This window comes from Monodon monoceros, unplaced genomic scaffold (genome assembly GCF_005190385.1).
Source record: "Monodon monoceros isolate NGI ecotype Baffin Bay Population unplaced genomic scaffold, NGI_Narwhal_1 Super_Scaffold_15, whole genome shotgun sequence".
NCBI lineage: Eukaryota > Metazoa > Chordata > Mammalia > Artiodactyla > Monodontidae > Monodon > Monodon monoceros.
In genome coordinates, this window is record NW_021703771.1 from 78,825,338 (window position 1) to 78,844,234 (window position 18,897).

The window sequence follows — 18,897 nt, forward strand, 5'->3', positions numbered from 1 at the left end:
TTTTTTTTTTGCGGTACGCGGGCCTCTCACTGTTGTGGCCTCTCCCGCTGCGGAGCACAGGCTCCGGACGCGCAGGCTCAGCGGCCATGGCTCACGGGCCCAGCCGCTCCGCGGCATGTGGGATCTTCCCGGACCGGGGCACGAACCTGTGTCCCCTGCATCGGCAGGCGGACTCTCAACCACTGCGCCACCAGGGAAGCCCTCCTCTTACTTCTTAATAATTGTTTCAAACCCACTTTCAGGAAACTTACAGCAGGATATGAAATTATGGTTGATTTCCATAACATCTGTCGTTAAGAAATCCTTGTTCACTTACTTACCCTTTATCATTCCTAAATGCAGCAGCATGGGGTTGAGAGAGGGGATCAGGCCAGTTGCTAACCATGGAGTATGTTGGTTTTCTTGATATAAACATTTGCTTAAAGGAAACAAAGATGGTTCTCATAGTGGCTTTTGTCTTTCAGCTGGAGTTGTGAATAGCTAAAATACAAAAGTGCATTCTGTGAAACATTCTCATTCATTTATCAGGGACTAAATTGATTTGTGTTTATGAGCTACTACATTGCTGAAATTATCTTCTCCCCCAAATATATGGAGAATGTAAATTAGAATAACCTATGGCACCTAAGACAAAAATAGCCATAAAATCCTAGAATAATAACCATAAAAATCCAGGCAAGCAAAGTTTTAGATAAATAAGAGGACAGACTCAGTTTGGGTAAATGAGTCTAGAAAATCCACGTTCCCACTCTTCTAGTCATGATTGCATTGTGTCTAAATCAGAAACAAAGGTACAGAACAGCAGAGCACTCCCTCACTGACAATATCAGAAATGTGAAAATAACAAGTAAGTTTTCATGTTGATACTGTAAGAGGGTAAACAGCAAATAAGAAAGATGGTAAATGTTGGTTTGATCAATAATGAAAAATTCAGGAAGGTAGTTCTAGCTGACATATGGTTTCTCTTTCCTGGCCTAGCCAAATAGGAATCAAAACATGAAAATACTCACAGCAAATGCATTGCTAGCTCTCAGGATTTTCACCCACTCAGTCGCACCTGAGGTTATGACGTGGTACCTCTTCTCTTTCTCGTCTCTCTAGTTGTCCGGATTTCTCGAACTTTTAGTAGAGTACTTTAGGAAATGCCTGATTGACATTTTCGGGATTCTTATGGAATATGAAGTGGGAGACCCCAGCCAAAAAGCACTTGATCACAATGTGGTAAAGAGAGATGACAGCCAGTCCTTGGCCGACGATTCTGGGAAAGAGGAAGAAGATGCCGAATGTATGGATGAGGAGGAAGACGAGGAGGAAGACGAGGAGGAAGACGGTGGGAAGGCGGAGACTGAGGACAGGAGCAGCACGGCCTTGGCCTCCCCCGATGCCACCGCGGATCCAAAGGAGAAGCCCAGGCAAGCCAGTAAGTTCGACAAGCTGCCAATAAAGATAGTCAAAAAGAACAACCTGTTTGTCGTCGACCGGTCTGACAAGCTGGGTCGTGTTCAGGAGTTCAGCAGTGGACTTCTGCACTGGCAGCTCGGTGGTGGGGACACCACCGAGCACATCCAGACTCACTTTGAGAGCAAGATGGAAATTCCTCCTCGCAGGCGTCCACCTCCCCCTTTAAGCGCCACAGGTAGAAAGAAAGAGCAAGAAGGCAAAGGGGATCCTGAAGAGCAGCAAGAGAAGAGCATCATTGCAACCATTGATGACGTCCTGTCTGCTCGGCCAGGGGCTCTTCCTGAAGACGCAAACCCTGGTACCCAAACCGAAAGCAGTAAGTTTCCCTTTGGAATCCATCAAGCCAAAAGTCACCGCAATATCAAGCTGCTGGAGGACGAGCCGAGGAGCCGGGACGAGGCTCCGCTCTGCACCGTCGCGCACTGGCAGGACTCGCTGGCTAAGCGCTGCATCTGCGTGTCGAATATTGTCCGGAGCTTGTCTTTTGTGCCTGGGAATGACGCTGAAATGTCCAAACATCCAGGCTTGGTGCTGATCCTGGGGAAGCTGATTCTTCTTCACCACGAGCATCCCGAGAGAAAACGAGCGCCACAGACCTATGAGAAGGAGGAAGACGAGGACAAAGGGGTGGCCTGCAGCAAAGATGAGTGGTGGTGGGACTGCCTCGAGGTCTTAAGGGATAACACGTTGGTCACCTTGGCCAACATTTCTGGGCAGCTAGACTTGTCTGCTTACACGGAAAGCATCTGCCTGCCAATATTGGATGGCTTGCTGCACTGGATGGTGTGCCCGTCAGCAGAGGCACAAGACCCCTTTCCCACTGTGGGACCCAACTCTGTCCTGTCGCCTCAGAGACTTGTGCTGGAGACGCTCTGTAAACTCAGCATCCAGGACAACAATGTGGACCTGATCTTGGCTACACCTCCATTTAGTCGTCAGGAGAAATTCTATGCCACGTTAGTTAGGTACGTTGGGGATCGCAAAAACCCAGTCTGTCGAGAAATGTCCATGGCGCTTTTATCGAACCTTGCCCAAGGGGACGCGCTGGCTGCAAGGGCAATAGCTGTGCAGAAAGGAAGCATCGGGAACTTGATAAGCTTCCTAGAGGATGGGGTCACGATGGCCCAGTATCAGCAGAGCCAGCATAACCTCATGCACATGCAGCCCCCGCCTCTAGAGCCCCCTAGCGTGGACATGATGTGCAGGGCGGCCAAGGCTCTGCTGGCCATGGCCAGAGTGGACGAGAACCGCTCAGAGTTCCTTCTGCACGAGGGTCGATTGCTGGATATCTCGATATCAGCCGTCCTGAACTCTCTGGTTGCGTCTGTCATCTGTGATGTACTGTTTCAGATTGGGCAGTTATGACATCAGTGAGAAGGCAGCATGTGTGAGTGAAGACTAGAGGCTCCCGTATAACTGGCTGTTTTCTGTTCTTGTTTCTCCAGTGTAGGAAGATGGAAAGAAAATCTTTGCTCCTCTGCCCCATCCACTATTTACCAATTGGGAATTAAAGAGATAATTAATTCGAACAGTTATGAAATTAATATTTGCCATCTGTGTGTATAAGTACATCCTTTTGGGTTTTTTTTAATTTTGTTGTGTTTTTTTTTTTAACCAAAGTTGCTGTCTAGTGCATTCAAAGGTCACTTTTTGTTTTTCACCGGTTTTCTTTTTAATGTGCTTTTCCATGTCTTACTGCATTTTTTGGGAAGCGAATTGACTTTAAAGAAAAAAGTTAGGGTAAAAGATGCTAAGATGGGAAAATTTCACCACACTGAGGCAAAAAGGTGAAAAATTATCAATTTCCTAGCTGTGTTATTCTTCAAATAATGAAAAAATAAAAACTGCATCCCATCACCCAAAGCTCTGTGCAATAGAAACTTCTAGAGATGTAGGTATAGGGGCTCACGGAGGTGTGTCAGTCAGCAGTCAAAGTATGAAATGATACTGGTTTCTCCACAGGAAAATGGTTACGTTAGGCTAGGAGCAAAAACAGTGTTTCTTTAAGTTAAGATTGAAAACACATACCTGACAGAAATTGCTTCCTCACCACTACCGTCATGTCTGCTGTCTGTTGTTTGACCTTCCACATGACAGTTCTTCACAATTCCTTTAATCATTTTTTAAATATTTTTTTTACTGCCTATGGGCTGTGATGTATATAGAAGTTGTACATTAAACATACCCTCATTTTTTCTTTTCTTTTTCTTTTCCTTTTTTTTTTTTTTTTTAGTACAGAGTTTTTAGTTTCTTTTTCATGATGTGGTAACTACGAAGTGATGGTAGATTTAAATAATTTTTTATTTTTATTTTATATATTTTTTCATTAGGGCCATATCTCCAAAAAAAAAAGAAAAAATACAAAAACAAACAAAAAAAACAAAAAAAAAGAGGGTAATGTACAAGTTTCTGTATGTATAAAGTCATGCTCTATTCGGGAGAGCAGCTGATCACAATTTGCTTCATGAATCAAGGTGTGGAAATGGTTGCATATGGATTGATTTAGACAATGGTTACCAGTACAGACAAAAAGAAAAAAATACAACTAAAAGGAAGAAACACAACTTCAAAGATTTTTCAGTGAAGAGAATCCACATTTGTATTTCAAGATAATGTAGTTTAAAAAAAAAGAAAAAAACTTGATGTAAATTCCTCCTTTTCCTCTGGCTTAATGAATATCATTTATTCAGTATAAAATCTTTATATGTTCCACATGTTAAGAATAAATGTACATTAAATCTTGTTAAGCACTGTGATGGGTGTTCTTGAATACTGTTCTAGTTTCCTTAAAGTGGTTTCATAGTAACCAAGTAACAAGAAATAGGGGGAAAACAGCCGTGTACTAACATAGCCCCTCATTAAGAAACCCTGAGGTCGGGAGGGACCTTTAAGGGTTACCTACTTGAGAGTGGGGAGCAACAGTTTGATTTTCTCGAAGTATTTAGCTAATTAGTCTTTGTTTGAAGCGATCAACTCTAACAACATTGAGGTATGAGAATTTTCAGTGTGCATGGGAGGTGGCTGCCGGCCCTTGAGGTGAGATCCCAGGAGCTCACTGGCCTGCCAGGTTAACACCCTGCCTTTTTCTATCCCCATCTTAATTTCGATCAGAGTTCAATCTATTCCATGTTTCTCTTGTGTGCCTCAAAGTTATTTTGCATTAGTTTACTCCACCGTGTATAATATTTATATTGTGCAATGTTAAAAAGAATATGTTATATTGTATGTGGTGTACATAGTGCAAAGTGATTATTTCTATTTCAGGGCATATTAATATCCTCATATTCCTTCCTACCCGGTGCACAGCAGCTTTTTAATACTTGTCACTTCTAATTGAAACTTTTTCTTCCTGGGTCGTTGACTGCTATCATGTAACAATCAATTTCTTTGAAACGGCTGCAGAGTTCAGCTGTTAGTGGACACCCTTCTGACTCTACCTCTTCGCACCACCTTACAATCTCAGCAGACTCAGAAATTCCAAGTCCATTCGCCAGACCTGTTACCCGGGCGCACATTACTCACGATAATACATGGAAGAGTTAGACGAGAGCGCTCAGTTATCATCAGAGTGTGAAACAGGACTCCAGTGTTACAAGAAAACATTTTTTCTGCAAGCATTCTCATCATCTGGCAACTCCCACATTACTTAGTCTTCTTATATAATAAGGCAGCCAAATATATGTTGAATTTAAAACCCATTTATAATTCTACTTTAAATACATCTGCTTGCTAAGAACAGATTCTAGTGCTCCAACCTTCAAATATGGAGATTTGTAAGAGGGAATTCAATATTATTCTAATTTCTCTCTTACAGAGTATGAATAAAAGGTATACACAAACTTTGAAGTTTGTCAATCAAAAGAGTAAAATCATTACAAAAGACTGTTGTTGTCATGGTTGTTATCGATACCTAGAGTCTGAGCAACAAGATTTTACATACGATACACAGCATAATCTCTATAATAATCCAGGAAGATTTTAGCATCCTTTCTACATTTTCACCCCAGAATGAAGACTACAGAAGCCCATGAAGAACTTACAACCTGCCTGAGATCATCTTGCCTACAAACTGAGTTAGTTATTGCTTTGTCCTAAAAATGAGTTGTTGTTTTTTTCCTATGAGGCTTTTCAGAAATTTACAGGATGCCCATACTTTAAATGTGTACCAAAAAAAAAAAAAAAAAAAAAAAGATTAAAATAAAGGTGCAAAGAAAGTTTAGTATTTTGGAATGGTGCTATAAAGTTGAATCTGTTGGTATTTGAGTGAATTCTTTAATGTCACATAAGATATTACTGGGTGGCATGTGTGCAGAAATAACTATTCAAATGTTTTGTTTGAGATTGAGAATGATAATAGAATCAGGTTTTATTGGTGAATGTGGCCTATTCAAAAACTAGTTAGGCAGTTTTTGTAAAGTTATAATGGAGAACGACTCTTTTAAGGGGGTACGAGCAGTTTGGTGATAAAGAATGTAAGCTATTAACTACCTCTTTTACGAAAAGAAAATGGCTTTAGCCCTGAAATCATCCATTTAAAACCTGCTGGAAATATTTCATTTTTTATCAAACACCATGTACAGATTCCCATATCTGTTCACCTGCAAGGAAGCAAAGAAAGTATTATAAATGAGCCAAAGTGACAATTCAAACAGCCCATTTTCTTGCTGAGTTTCGTTTCACTTCCTTATCTGGGGAGCTGAGCGCAGCTGCCTGATAGGCCCGCACTCTGCCATCCCGTCAGCTCTCTTGGAGAACCTCAGAGTCAAATGAGCTTTTAAAAATGCCAATACATGGTGATAGTATATAACCTGCTAAGATGTCACGTTATTCATTAATTCAGCAGAAATGCACTGACCACATGCTGCGTGCCAAGCTCTGTTGTTCTAGGTGCTGAAGGGTCATTCATGAGCCAAGACCCTGATTCAGTTATGTTCTGGTCGTTCTTGTCAGACAATTACAGAAATAAACTCATCTTCAAATACAGCTTTTATGCGTTGAGAACACTGAGTACATTTTGTTGACTAAGAAGTGAAGTGAGGATCTAGCTGTGGGAATTGGGGTCTGGTATAAGAAGAGTTCTGGACTAAAATCAGAACTCAGTCAGCTCTCAGCTGGGGCCTGACCCACATGCTTGTGAGCTCTAGAAAACGCAGTGGGACAGCCGGTCTCTGAGGCCCCTTCCAGCCCTACAGTGTGACTCTAAAGCTTCTGGTTCCCTTCCTGATTCTCTGCACACGAGGGTGCTTGTACGTTCCCAAGTGGAGGGGAAAAAGCCAGAGTCAATAGCCTGGCACCCAGTGATCCCAGCTTACGTGATCAGCCCTTGGAAGTTCAGGAATTGACTAAAACTATACAAGAAGACCTTATTTAAGGGCTCTTTTGTTCTTAAGTTCCACAAACCGCCACACGCGCCCACGCGCATCTCCAGTCACTGTGTTTCATGCTTCTATCGGCTGATTTCCAGCCGTACGTTTGTTTTAATGATGATCCAAGTCGTGCAGTCCCCTCAAATGCCAAAGTCAAGTTCATTCACTTGGGATTTAAATATATGAAACCCTGAGGGGAAGGTGGGGGAAGAACATCCAAACATCCCAAAGTATGAGACTAATTTTTCTTCCTGAATCTGATTTCAAGGACTTTTTCAAGTTTTACCCCAGCTTTTTTCTAAAGTATATTCTAAGAAGCAGAGGAGATCTAAAAAAAAAAAAAAACCACTCCTCACATGTTCCCCTCTTGGGCATCTATAATCCATAGTATCACATTAAAGACTGAGAAATCCTACAAAAAAGAAATCTGTTTACCCCAAGTACTCAATATTTCCTGACTTAACCAACCTTGGACATTTTTTTTTTTTAATCCATATACACGTGCTGCAGAGCTCTGGGAAATCACTGCATCAGCCGAGGATCATGCTTGACTTCTAAACATCCATGTTCCTTGCTTATCCTCGTGTATTCTTATTTCTTAAACTGAAACTGAGATGTCCTCACTGAAGGAGACGTCACGGAATCTTCTCTTGCTTCTCCGTGACCTTCAGCAAGGTACTTAGATTCTTTGAAACTCACTTCCTCACCTGTAATGTGGGTGTAACACCCACCTCAAGATTGGTGAGGATTAAATTAGATAATTGTATGAAGGTCTTGTAACCTAAGCGATTACCGTATATTAATCACAAACATACATAAAACACTTTCCGTTTGGTGAGTGCCCGAAAGCGTATTTCACATAATTTAAAAATCTGGTCTAAGAATCGTTCCATTTTCATAGTCACACAGTTTGTGTGACTTGTTTGTTTTTGGTTTTCTGGTAAAAGCCATAAAAGCTTAGCCTATTGATTGGCTGTGTTTAGTGCCAAGGGTGATTCTGCATAATTTCTCTACTGAATGTCAGTTTTGGCTGTCAGATATCCAGAGGTGGTAGGAGACCTCACCTTTCATTCTGCAGGCCTGGGGGAAGAAGCACATCTCTGGAATACAGTGCAGTCATGCAGTAAACTTGTCCTGTCCTGTCCTTCTAAAAAAAAAAAAGAAAAGTGGCTCATAACATATTTCAGGGGTCAAATATCACAGGTGGCCAATCACAGTGTTTTCTTTGCTATTCCTTTTCGTCTGATGTGCACAGCAGAGAGCTTCCCTAGAGAAAAAGGACTGCAGTCTTCACACTTAGCTGGAGATGGGCCATATATCTGTGGGATATAGAAGTGGAATTAAGGGTGTTCTTCATTTCCGTGTAAGCTTAAGGTCAGGTAAATAAATGAAGCCTGAGCTTTGATCTTCTGCATAAATTTGGTATTTAGCTGGCCCTGGATCTGTATGTTCAACAAACTAGATTTTCCCAAAGACTTATGGAACCTAAACTTGGATTCAGCTCCTTGAAGATATCCTTGTCCAAACAAAAGCGATTCCTTCAGGCAGGAACCAGCAGCATTTATAACACTGCTTACTGGTAAGTGGTAATTACTTCACATTTGGATGTTTTTTGCACTTGAAAGAATTTCATAGCTATTAGTTGTTCCTTATAGAAGCCTTAGTATAGAACATTATAACATCCGTTCTCGCAGAACAGAATCAGAGGCTGACACACAAAGTAGTTGGAACAAAACCGTTCCAAGAAAGTATATTTGCCTCAAGAATGTTTTCAGCTTTATGCCACATCCAGAGGAGACACGGACTTTTAAAACAGAAGCCATGAAGTATGTTAGCCACAGATTGAAGCAGGGGGATGGGGGTGTCTTTTGTAAAGTCTCATGACCAAGACACAATGTCATATGCTCACTTTACATCTGTGCCTCTGTTCAAGGGAACACAGTCTAAATTCAAACCCAGATCAGCAACTTCTGGGCAACGCTCTGTCCTTGTATGACAGGTCCTTTCAACAGCCTCTCTCTGCTGTCATCTTCATCGTCCTCAAGAGCTTCATCTGTATGTTTTGTGTTGAGATACAAACATAATTATCACCCACTCCCTGGTGTAAGCTACCCATGTTACAGGTCTCAGTCCTCCAAGCCTGCCTTGGGCCTCCCTTCTCACCTCCAAGGTTTCTTGTTAGAAACTCAGGATTACGTCCCTACTGGACACAAGATACTCTGCCAAGGAGAGATTCCCAAGACATGTCAGATTTTCAAATACATCATAACACTTGGAATGTATATTTCCTCAAAAGTACTGTTGGGCCCATGGGCTTTTCATAGATGATACTTTATGAGAAATTAGAATGAACCAAACCCCAGGTGGCTTTAAATCGAAATCCACAGTCATCCAGGGAATGGGCCTGTCCAGTAGGGACTGGCACAACATTGAGTTTTGTGGTTTCTTAGGTTGGCTGGGGGGCTGTTGGAGTTTTCTACCAATCAGTGACCTTTTTGGTGCCCCTGCCAGACAACATTGAGGGTTTTAATTTCATAATATTTTTTTCCTTCCTGTCTGACTTTTCAGTCACCCGTTGTGACTCAAAAGAGGACACCTGAGGAATGAAAAGTGACAAGGGACATATGGGGAGGACACCAGCTGCTTATGTTTGGATCATAGCTTTAAAAATGCTGGTCTAATACAAGCAGTTATTTGTTCCCAAGGGGAGGAAAAATGACATGACATCTGCACATTTAAGATGAATACACTTTTAGCATGATAAAAAGTTTACCCATAAGTGCAATGCTTGTTTTGTTGGTTCAGTGTATTTTTCACCAAATGGTGTGAACATATGGCCAGTACTTCTCTTGGCCATAAGATCTGAAGGGAGAAGACTCCTGATGGCGAGGAGCCATGGTGATTTATCGAGATGAGTTTCAATTCCAAAGGGGAGCTTGGAGTGAAGGCCTCTCTCAGCCAGCTCTTGATGTGCAATCCCCTCTGCCCACATTTAACATTTGATGTCTGCTTTGGTGGGTAACAGATCGGAATGCATCTGGAAAAAGAAGGGTTTTGTTAATTAGTGGAATTGCATCTTGGTGGGCCTTGTTTTTGGAAATTAAATTCGATATTAGTTTGGGGGCTCAGAGTACTGAGCAATCAAATCTTGATACAAACTGGCATCTGCCACGCACCCAGAATCTGTCTTTAAGGGCCGATGTTAAATAGTGAAATTCCTAAGTGCCTGTAGATCGTTTTCGAGTTCTCGCGCTTGTCCAGGGAATTGAACTTTCATTTTTGGAGAACACTCCCAAAGCCTCCTGCCTGGCTTCCTTTATGGAGGTGGAGGTGAGAAGTCTGTTTACTCTGTTCTCAAAAGCATATAGGAAACCGAGCTTTGGTGCAGCCCTGCCAGGGGATTTCACAGGGCTCCCATCATCCTCGGGAGAGGCCTGCCTTCCCAGCTCGGCTGCTGACGAGCTCCCCACGCCCTCCAGCCCTCCTCACCTCCAGGACGGAGGGCTTCTGACCCTCCCACCCTGCAAGGGCACGGGGGTGGACACAACCCAGCCCAGTACTTGCCAGGGGGGAGACAGAGCCAGCCATGTGCTGCCTCAGGCCCGGCGGGTCTTCCCGAAGAGCAGGGTTCCTTGTGTTCTGCCGCAGCCCGGTCTGAATCTGCCTCCATGCCTCTGCCGTTCCCTTCAACATAACGTAGTGGGCAAAGCCTGAGCCTGCCATCTAGCACATGTTAGGCGCTTAATAATCATAGCGCTTTCTCATTGCATCACGTGCCTAAAGGGGGCCACAAGTTAGTAAGTAAGAACCATTCAGTGTGATGTGTGTTGCAGAGTCATGGGCAGAGGATACAGCGGAAGAACCCAGCCGGGCTTGGAGCCAGCAACCTGAGGCGGCTTCCTGTAGGAAACTGCCTGACTTGGAGCAGGGCTAAGAAAAGGTTCTTTTCCAGGCAGAGGGCTCATCATATAGGAAAGAGTCATGAAAGATCCCTGGGCATTCTGGGACCTAAAAGAAATCCAAAATTGTTCAACGGCAGGTTTTGAAGCGACCTGAGGGAGAGGAGGGGTGGGAGTGCCGAGGATGAGATTAGAGAGGTAAGCGAGCACAGGACCACGAGAGCTCTGCATCCCCCTGAGAAAGCTGGCCTTAATGGGCTGCGGAAAGACTTAAAACTCGGGAACAGTGTAATGAGAGCCTCAGCTTAGAATCTGAGACCGGTGGGTGAAAACCATGAGGGGTTTTGCAGTATTCCAGCAAGGAGTGCTGAGGGCTGGGTGAGAGCAGCTCCAGGAAACTAATGCAGGGGCTTCTTGAGTTTGTGGTGCTTATGGAGCATGCTAGGGTGGCTAGTTAGTGGGCAGTTGCACATGAGGCCTGGAAGCCAGCGCCTGAGTAGAGGCTGGAGTGAAGGTGTGTAGGTGTCATCTGCATAGAAGGGGAGAGTGTGCTGACTGGGAAGACGTGAGGGCCGGGCTCAGGATTCAGAACGAGAGCGGTGAAGGGAGAAACCGGGGAGGAAGAGGAGAAGCCAGGGAGAAGCAGAATCCCGAGGTGGAGGACATCAGGAGGGCGGTGTGAGAGCCAAGGGCAGAGTCCCGGCTGCAGACCACCCGCCAATAGGAGGAGATGCTCTGTGTCCACGCGCTCCGGCGAGGGGAAGGTCAAGGGCATGGAGAGGGTGTTTCGCCGTCCGGCAGGGGGATGTGCTGCACCCCTTCAGACCTCCCCCAGCCTCCCAAGGCTGGGCCCGGGCCCCCGTTTAAGATGCTCCCCAGAAGACTGGTGAGGGCACAGTTCGTCACTGTCGACCAGGGAAGTCCTGCCTGGCCAGCAGTCGGGCCTCGTGGCGGGCAGGCGGAAATAATTCTACTCCGCTCTGCGCAAACGCTCAGATCAAGGAAACCAACTGGCCAATCAGCAGTGTTCTCGCCGTGGGAGGTGGCCTCTGACGTCTGCGTCCCGCGTAGTGGAGCCCACGTGGGGGCCGCACGCGCTCCGGAGCGCCGCCCGCTCCGCACGGTCTCCGGCCCAGCGGCGGTGGAAACCGGACCCCGCACGCTCTGGCACATCGGTCTTGAGTCAGGGGATAGATCTAGAAGCTGGGCCACTTAAGCCGGGTCCACAGTGGCCTGCGTCCTGGGGTCCGGGAGTGCCCTCAGGCTGCCGCGACGACGGCCGGGGTCCGAGGCAAGCGAGGAGGCGCCACACGGCGCTCCCCCGCCACGGCCCGCCTTCTCCCGCCGGCCCTGGTCCTCGCCACCAGCGCCTCAGGACCAGCCTTTCGAAGTCGCCGGAACATTCCGAGGTGAGCGCCTAGGTTTACAGCCCCTGCTTCCTCCGCGTGCGGCGCAGCCACCTGGGGAGGGCGCCCCAGAACGGCCTGCGGACGCTGCTCAGCGGGCTCGGCCCGGTGCACTGCCTGGCGTCCCCCGCCAGGGCCCCGGGAGAGCCCCGCGCCGCTGGCTCGGCCCAGCGAGCGTTCACTTCCGCGCCGGAAGCCCCGCGACGGCAGGAGATGGGGCCGCCCTTCGCGTCTCTCCCCGCGGGTCTCCTCCCAGCCCGCGAGGTCCTCCCCTTACTCGGGCTGCTCGCCTCCTGCCCCTCCTGGCCTCGGGACCTGCAGCCCCCGCCACTGCCTTACCGCGTGGGCGCCATCCTGCTCTCCTTCCCGGGCTGCTCGCTCCGCTGTGAATCTCAGCTTCTCGTCCCTTCTTCTCTCTGGGTTGTTTTGTTATTTTCCTACCTTTTCGTTGGAATATTTACCTTTATTTCTGTTTGATTTTGTAGGATACATTCAAGTTATCCATTTTCTCGCGGGGATATTCCTTCAGCCCTGACGGCTGCGTGGTGAGGATTGTTTCTTTTCCTCCCTCCGCCGCGGATGCTCTGGGGCGAGGGGAGCTCTCTTTTCGGTTGAAAGTGGTTTCATTTTTACCCCCCTGTTCTTCTCTTTGCTAGTGATCTTTCGTTTTCTTGCATTACTGTCGGGGACTATGGCTTATGTAAATTTCTATATCGGAGCATTTTTCTTCTATTATTTATTCTTCTCTACTCCATTATTTCCTTCTGGAAAACCTGTTGTGCGATCTCCCCAACAGATACTCTGTGATCTTCCTTTTTATCTTCCTTGTTATTCGTCGTTTTCTCCTCTTTATATTTTCTTCTGAGGGCTCAGAGAATTTCTCAAGGTATTAGTTTGGCTTTCTGTAACATCCAGTACACTGTTCACTGCTCCTGTGGAGCTAAGAAACAATGAGTAATGTTTTACTTCTAGAAACAGTATTTTAAACATTTCAGATGGTTCTCTTTTCATAGGTGAAATTTCCTCCCTAGTGTTTTGTTTTTTTTTTTTTGCGGTACGCGGGCCTCTCACTGTTGTGGCCTCTCCCGTTGCGGAGCACAGGCTCCGGACACGCAGGCTCAGCGGCCATGGGTCACGGGCCCAGCCGCTCCACGGCATGTGGGATCTTCCCGGACCGGGGCACGATCCCACATCCCCTGCCTGCATCGGCAGGCGGACTCTCCACCACTGCACCACCAGGGAAAACCCCTCCCTAGTGTCTTTGAGAATATAAAGTTTTCTTCTTTCTGGGAGAAGATCAGTTTCACAGGAAAATGCTTGTTCACATAAGCCCCCTTATTGTAGGTTTCTGAATCTTTTTATAAGTTCAACTATTTTTCTCCATAATTTATTGGATTTGAGGTGGATTTTGTTAGAAACTGTATTAAAAGATTTCAGCCTCACACAAAGGAGTAAAGAGGAAGCTTTATGTTTTCTGTAATTGAATTTTGTTTCACTGGAGGCTCCGTGAGCCATGAAGGAGAGGGTTGAAGCCATGTTGGAAAGAACACAGCCATAAAAGTCTGCTGTGCTCCGAAGTGCAGCACTCAGGGTGCTTCTGGAGGCCATTCGCGGACATTGGCCTTTTGCCAGTAAATTCAGGGCTTGTCTTGCCACCCTACACTAGGGTGAGGGGTAGGGGGTACAGCCATAGAGGTGGCTGGGCAGTGTGGTAATGTGTGTCTGGGTGCCTGGGTGTGTCTGCACGTGTGTCTGTGTGTATTGGCCGGAGTGCTGCAACCTTTCTCTAACTGCTGCCGCCACCTCCATGAGAGGCCCTTATAGAAATATCCCCGTTTTACTAATCATAGTGTCCCTTGCAGATTGGCCCTGGGGATGGATGCCAACTCGGGGCTCTCCACCAACGTTTCCTAGAGCCTTTCCATCGGCCCCCATGCCCAGCCCTGGCCAGTTCCTGGGAAACTAGTGGTTCCACTCCAACAGCCTCAGGTAGAAAATTATGTCCCGGCTCTGATTTTTCCCTTTTGGAATTTGTGGGAGCTAACTTCTGTGACCTGACGTGGCCAGGTTTTTATTAAGAAAAGTTTTATCCCATATCTTTTTAAATGACTTTCTGTTTCTCAGTAATTACAGATTTACAGGAAGTTGCACAAACAGTACAGAGAGGTCCCCTGTACCCTTCACCAGTTTCCCCAGTGGTTACATCTTAGATAACCATATTCAGTATCAAAACCAGGAACTTGACGTTGGTACAATGTGTGTGTATATGCCATACTTTTAAATATTCAAAGGTAATGAAAATATCCTTTTCACCCCCAGGTGCCTCCCCCTTAGTCAGTCCCCAGCGCCCTGAGTCACTGCGGGCGCTGGGCCTCTGAACCCTCCCCGGGCTCGAGGTTGCCTCCTGTGTCACTAGGTGGTGAGCCTGAAAGCCGGCCCGGCTTTCTGTCCTCACGGCTCTTTACCTTCGCTTCACCACACATGCTCACACTCCAGGGCCAGGCTTGGTGTTTGGAGCCCCCAGCCAGCGCAGGGCACCAGCCCTCACTCCTCCCTCACAGTGGCCCCCCAACGGTCCTCCCTCACAAATGACCTCGGTCCATTAGAGGTGTTTAGTAATAGGAAACCTAAGCGGCCCTGGCTTTCCTCCAGCTCTCCCAGGCCTCTCCTGAGCCCCCGGGGCCCCACTTTCTCATCCTCCCCTCAGTGAACGCCGGATCCTGAGTGTGCCCACGGCCGCCCAGCACCACACTGGCACCTGCCTCCAGACCTGAGTCCCAGGGGCGGGAGCTGAGAGTCATGCCACACAAGGCCTGGTCCCTGGGGATCAAAGGTAAGCTCTCAGAGGAAACAGGAAGGTCCTCCAAGGAAATCCTGCAAAAGGAGTATAGTGAAGAGAGTGGGACGACCCCAGTTCATAGCTGTATGTTTTCTCATGAGCTTATTGTTTGTTTATTGAGTTTACTGTTACAGAGAGAAAAAAGGAACATTTCCTCTTTCTTAAAAGGTGTCCTGTGGCCATTGGTAAGCTGGGGTTTCCCTGGCTTTCCCCAGAACAAAGAGCCCTCTTTCCAGTGCCTGGAAGCGAGGAGGATCTGTCTTCTCGAGAAGGACCAATCTCTGGGCCCAGCCCGAGGATGTGGTGGCCACTATGGCCAGGCCCTGCTCAGAGACGGGAGGGCACAAATGCAGACGTGTCACCAGGGGAGGACATCGTGGAGGGCGTTGATGATGCAACGAGGTTTCTTTTGAGAGGGATGGTCTGAGGGACCACAGGTAATGAACAGCTCCAAGCCTTCCCAAGGAGACCCCTCTGAATAGCACTCACTGCTACGTGGAGGGAGGTGATGGGTGCAACTCTGTGCAGTAAACAGAGTCTCATCAGCATTCCCTGACTCGTGAGTCTGCAGCAACCCAAAGGAACCAGAAATGTTAATAATACCAGCAGCAGGAAAACCTCGTTAATGAACCTGGAACTGGAAAGTCTGCCCCGGCACTGGAGAGGGTAGAGATGGGACACCTAACCCTTGGGTACTCTTGCCACCGTTCCGTGCTTCCCCCACCAGGCCATCGATGCTTCCAGCAACCCTGGGAGGGAGCTATGGGCCCAGCCAGGGCCCTTGGTTGCCAGTGGCAGAAACCGACATGGGCTAATTCAAGCAGAGATGCGATTTATTAGAAGGATATCAGGTGGCTCACAGAATCAACAGAAAGAAAACCAGGCTCAGCGAAAGGGCAGAGACCACAGGAGGGTGGCAGCTGAGAACACGCCAGCCATGCCCCTGGACGAGTGCCCACTCAGACCTTCCTGCCGGAATCGTGCCAAGGCAGTGGAGGGACACTGGCAAGGGGACGGGCTGCGTTGTGGCAGAGTGGACTGTGAAAGCTGTGTGCCCCTCCGTGTGGCCCTCTGCCCACGGGGCTCTCACGGTTCGGCGGATGGGGAGGGACACACTGTGCTCCAGGTGAAGTGTGGCCAGAAGGAATTCTTTCTCTGCCGACACGTCAGGCAGCTCCTCGGGTTAACAAGGCTTCTGCGGGCGCGGGTGCTTCACTGGGAGGGCGGCGTGGGTGGTAATGGGGGCTCTCGGGCGCTCCTGGATGGGGCTCAGGACTCGAGGTGGGGGCAGAGTGCGTGGATGACAGAACAAATGGGGCCCCCTAATAAGGGGGAGAAAGCAAGTTATTTGGGGAAGACTCAGAGAATCCTAAAGAGTAGAATTCTGACAGCGGGTGAAGACGTGGTCCAGAGGACTCATGGGGACAGACAGGTGTCGGAGTGTCGTGCGTATGAGGGTGTTCTTGACAAAGTGAAGCAAGCAGGCAGTCGTTAGAGCGCGGCGACGGGCCCGTCACTTGCGTTCCCTGACAGCTTTGACGGCTTCTAATCATCCTGCCCCTGCAGTTACCCCTCGGGAGCAAGCTGGTCCTCCAGCCGAGCCTTCCCAGCCCGCAGACTAAGTGAGGAAATGAGAGCCAGGATGTTCAACGTGCCTCTAAGACTCATCAGAGCAATTAGAAGTTTCCAGAATCGCCTGGAGGAGAGAAGGCCAGCCAGGTGAGGACGGGGACGGAGGTGCCGAGGGTGCAGTGTGTGGTGGCTGTGAGGGACGAGGAAGCAAGGGCAGCGATCCCGGCCGCAAGGGTGGGGGAGGCGGGGAAAGGCCCTCCCACGGGCGTCCCGGGAGGGGCCCGCTGCTCAGCAGCCACCCGGGGGCTTGGCTATTCAAGTTAAAGGCCAAAGCAGCGTCCCATCGGGGCCTGCAGCTGGCTGAGTCTGGGGAGGCCTTGGGATTTCCAGGCCCCATCACAGCGTTCGCAAGGCCTCTCACCCCCGCCGCCCAAGGGGAGCAGCCCTTTTGGGGGGCGGGGGCCTCCGTGGGAGCTGGGCTGGGTGGGTGAGGGGGCGGGTGGCGCTGGCCTTCAGCCCTTGTGCCGTCGAAGAGTTAGGACTCGTGCACTTCCTCCCACTGCAGAACAGGGACCGATAAAATCTCACGTATGAAATCAAAGCAAACAGGAACCTGTTTTTAAAAGACGCGAAAAAGAGAGAGCTCAGAGGAGAGGCCAGAGCCCTGCGCACTGGGACATATGGCACTTGTCAATCAAACGCAGAGCGACCTTCAGAGACCCGGCAGAAGGCAGCCCCGTGCCGGCCGCCCTGTGTGCGCTGCCGGCGCCTCTGTCCCGCAGGCCCCGCAGACGCTCCCATCCGGGGACGAATTAGCCTTCCAGAGGGCAGTCAAGGGCCCTCTGCTGGAACTTGGTTAGCAACTGAGCCCTTAGGTGGCTTCACGTAGACGCCGCTAGACGTGGGCAAAAGCCGGGGAGGCGGTGGCTCCCCTCGGGGGTGGACAGGCTGCCTCTTCCTCCCAGGCGGCTTTCCTCCCCTTCCCGCTGCCCTTTCTCTCTGACAGCACCCCTCAGGCTTCGCCACGTAGTCCAGGTGTGCGTTTGCGTCAGTGACCGTATCCGGAAGGGGGGCCAGGGCGGGGACAGTCCCCTCACTGTGAACTTCAGGGCCTGGCAGCGCCTGGCAGGGAGCGCGTGCAGCTCCAGCGGGCGGTGGCCCAGGTTTTGTCCCCGCTGGACTAACCGGGAGGAGTTCCTTTGAGGAACATGCTTCTCATAGGGCAGACGGGTTTCTCGCCTCCTGTTTTTAACGTGGTTTACATTTAGGAAGAATTTGGTCCCTGAATGTTCCTTCTCTAACTCTTCTCGGTGTGGTCTTCCTCCACCTGCCGGGGGTCCGCACCACTTGGAGTCATGTGGAAGCGCCAACCCCTGCCGCTTCTTTACCTCAGACGCGCCTGGTCTGCACCTGTCCTCAGACCGGTGCCACCTGCCCTACCGCTCGGAGAGAGGTGGCCCCGGTTGGCCTGGGGCTGTGTAACACCATCGCAGGTTTCCCGGGTCCTCTGTGCTGCCGCCTTTGCCCCATGTCCCCATCCAGTGCCCCATGAGCCCATCCTCCGCCCTTGCTCTCGGCTCAGGGCTCCTGCCCGGTTTTTCCACCTAGACTCGTGGGGAGGCCCTGGGAACTGGGAGCTGGCCCTTCGGTGTCAGGAAGGGAGGGCGATTCTTACCCAGCAGGGGGAGGAGGAAACCAAGTGGAAAGTACTTCCCACCCGGTTCTCCCTCGTCTGAATCTGGGGCAGGGAATTGGGATGTTGGAAGAGTGAAACTCTAGATAGTCCCAGGAACAAGAAGGTGTGGAAACAAGGCAGAGGCACCAGGTACCAGAAACCACCCGAATGAACGAAAATCCATTTACGGTCTATTCATTACTTGAACCAGGTATAAACAGGCCTGCAGACTGCCCTTGACCTTGAACACCGTTGTCTTATTCTGCAGTGTCTGCCGACAGGCTGAACTCCTGGGTACAGGAGCCAGAGCCACTGTGTGGGTGCTGGGCACGGTGGGGCTCCGGGCGTGAAGGACAGCCTTGACTGAGCCCCTGACCCCGCAGCTACTGGTAATGGGGCGCAGCAGCGTTAGCACATAACCTCACAAATACTGATTTCCGTCGCCCCCTGCAGCCTCCCTTCCATAATCCAGTCTTCCTTCCGTGCCCTTTTCTTAAAATAAGAGGTTAAAGAATGTGTCCATTGTAGAAATTTTGAAAAGTATGGGAGCATAGAGATAAAAATTTTAAATAAAAATTACCTCTAATTCTGGCACTCAGAAATATCTACTTGAATAAAGTGTTGAATTTTATAAGCAAATTTTAAAATTTATTATATCATGAGCCTTTTCATGTCAGTA

At 48.7% G+C, this 18,897-nt stretch overlaps 1 protein-coding gene and 2 long non-coding RNA genes across 11 annotated transcripts in view; all 3 read left to right on the forward strand.

Annotated features, from left to right (window-relative positions):
* ARID1B (AT-rich interaction domain 1B) overlaps positions 1 to 5,666 on the forward strand; it is a 411,248-nt gene extending 405,582 nt beyond the window's left edge. For 7 of the 8 annotated variants that reach the window (XM_029223438.1, XM_029223435.1, XM_029223437.1 and 4 more), the window contains one exon: positions 1,102 to 5,666. In XM_029223438.1, the coding sequence (XP_029079271.1) occupies positions 1,102 to 2,826 (1,725 nt within the window). In that variant the 3' untranslated portion in view covers positions 2,827 to 5,666. The remainder of the gene's footprint in view (positions 1 to 1,101) is intronic. The other variant, XM_029223441.1, reaches the window with a different exon arrangement.
* A 6,757-nt stretch (positions 5,667 to 12,423) lies between these two features.
* Positions 12,424 to 16,163, forward strand: LOC114895815. The gene is made up of 4 exons (XR_003793653.1): positions 12,424 to 12,677; positions 13,995 to 14,121; positions 14,840 to 14,965; positions 15,140 to 16,163. It is a non-coding gene; the product is annotated as an uncharacterized LOC114895815 (long non-coding RNA).
* A 5-nt stretch (positions 16,164 to 16,168) lies between these two features.
* The window catches only part of LOC114895814, a 31,064-nt gene continuing 28,335 nt past the window's right edge, over positions 16,169 to 18,897 (forward strand). For both annotated transcript variants that reach the window (XR_003793652.1, XR_003793651.1), the window contains exon 1: positions 16,169 to 16,690. This is a non-coding gene — a long non-coding RNA (uncharacterized LOC114895814). The remainder of the gene's footprint in view (positions 16,691 to 18,897) is intronic.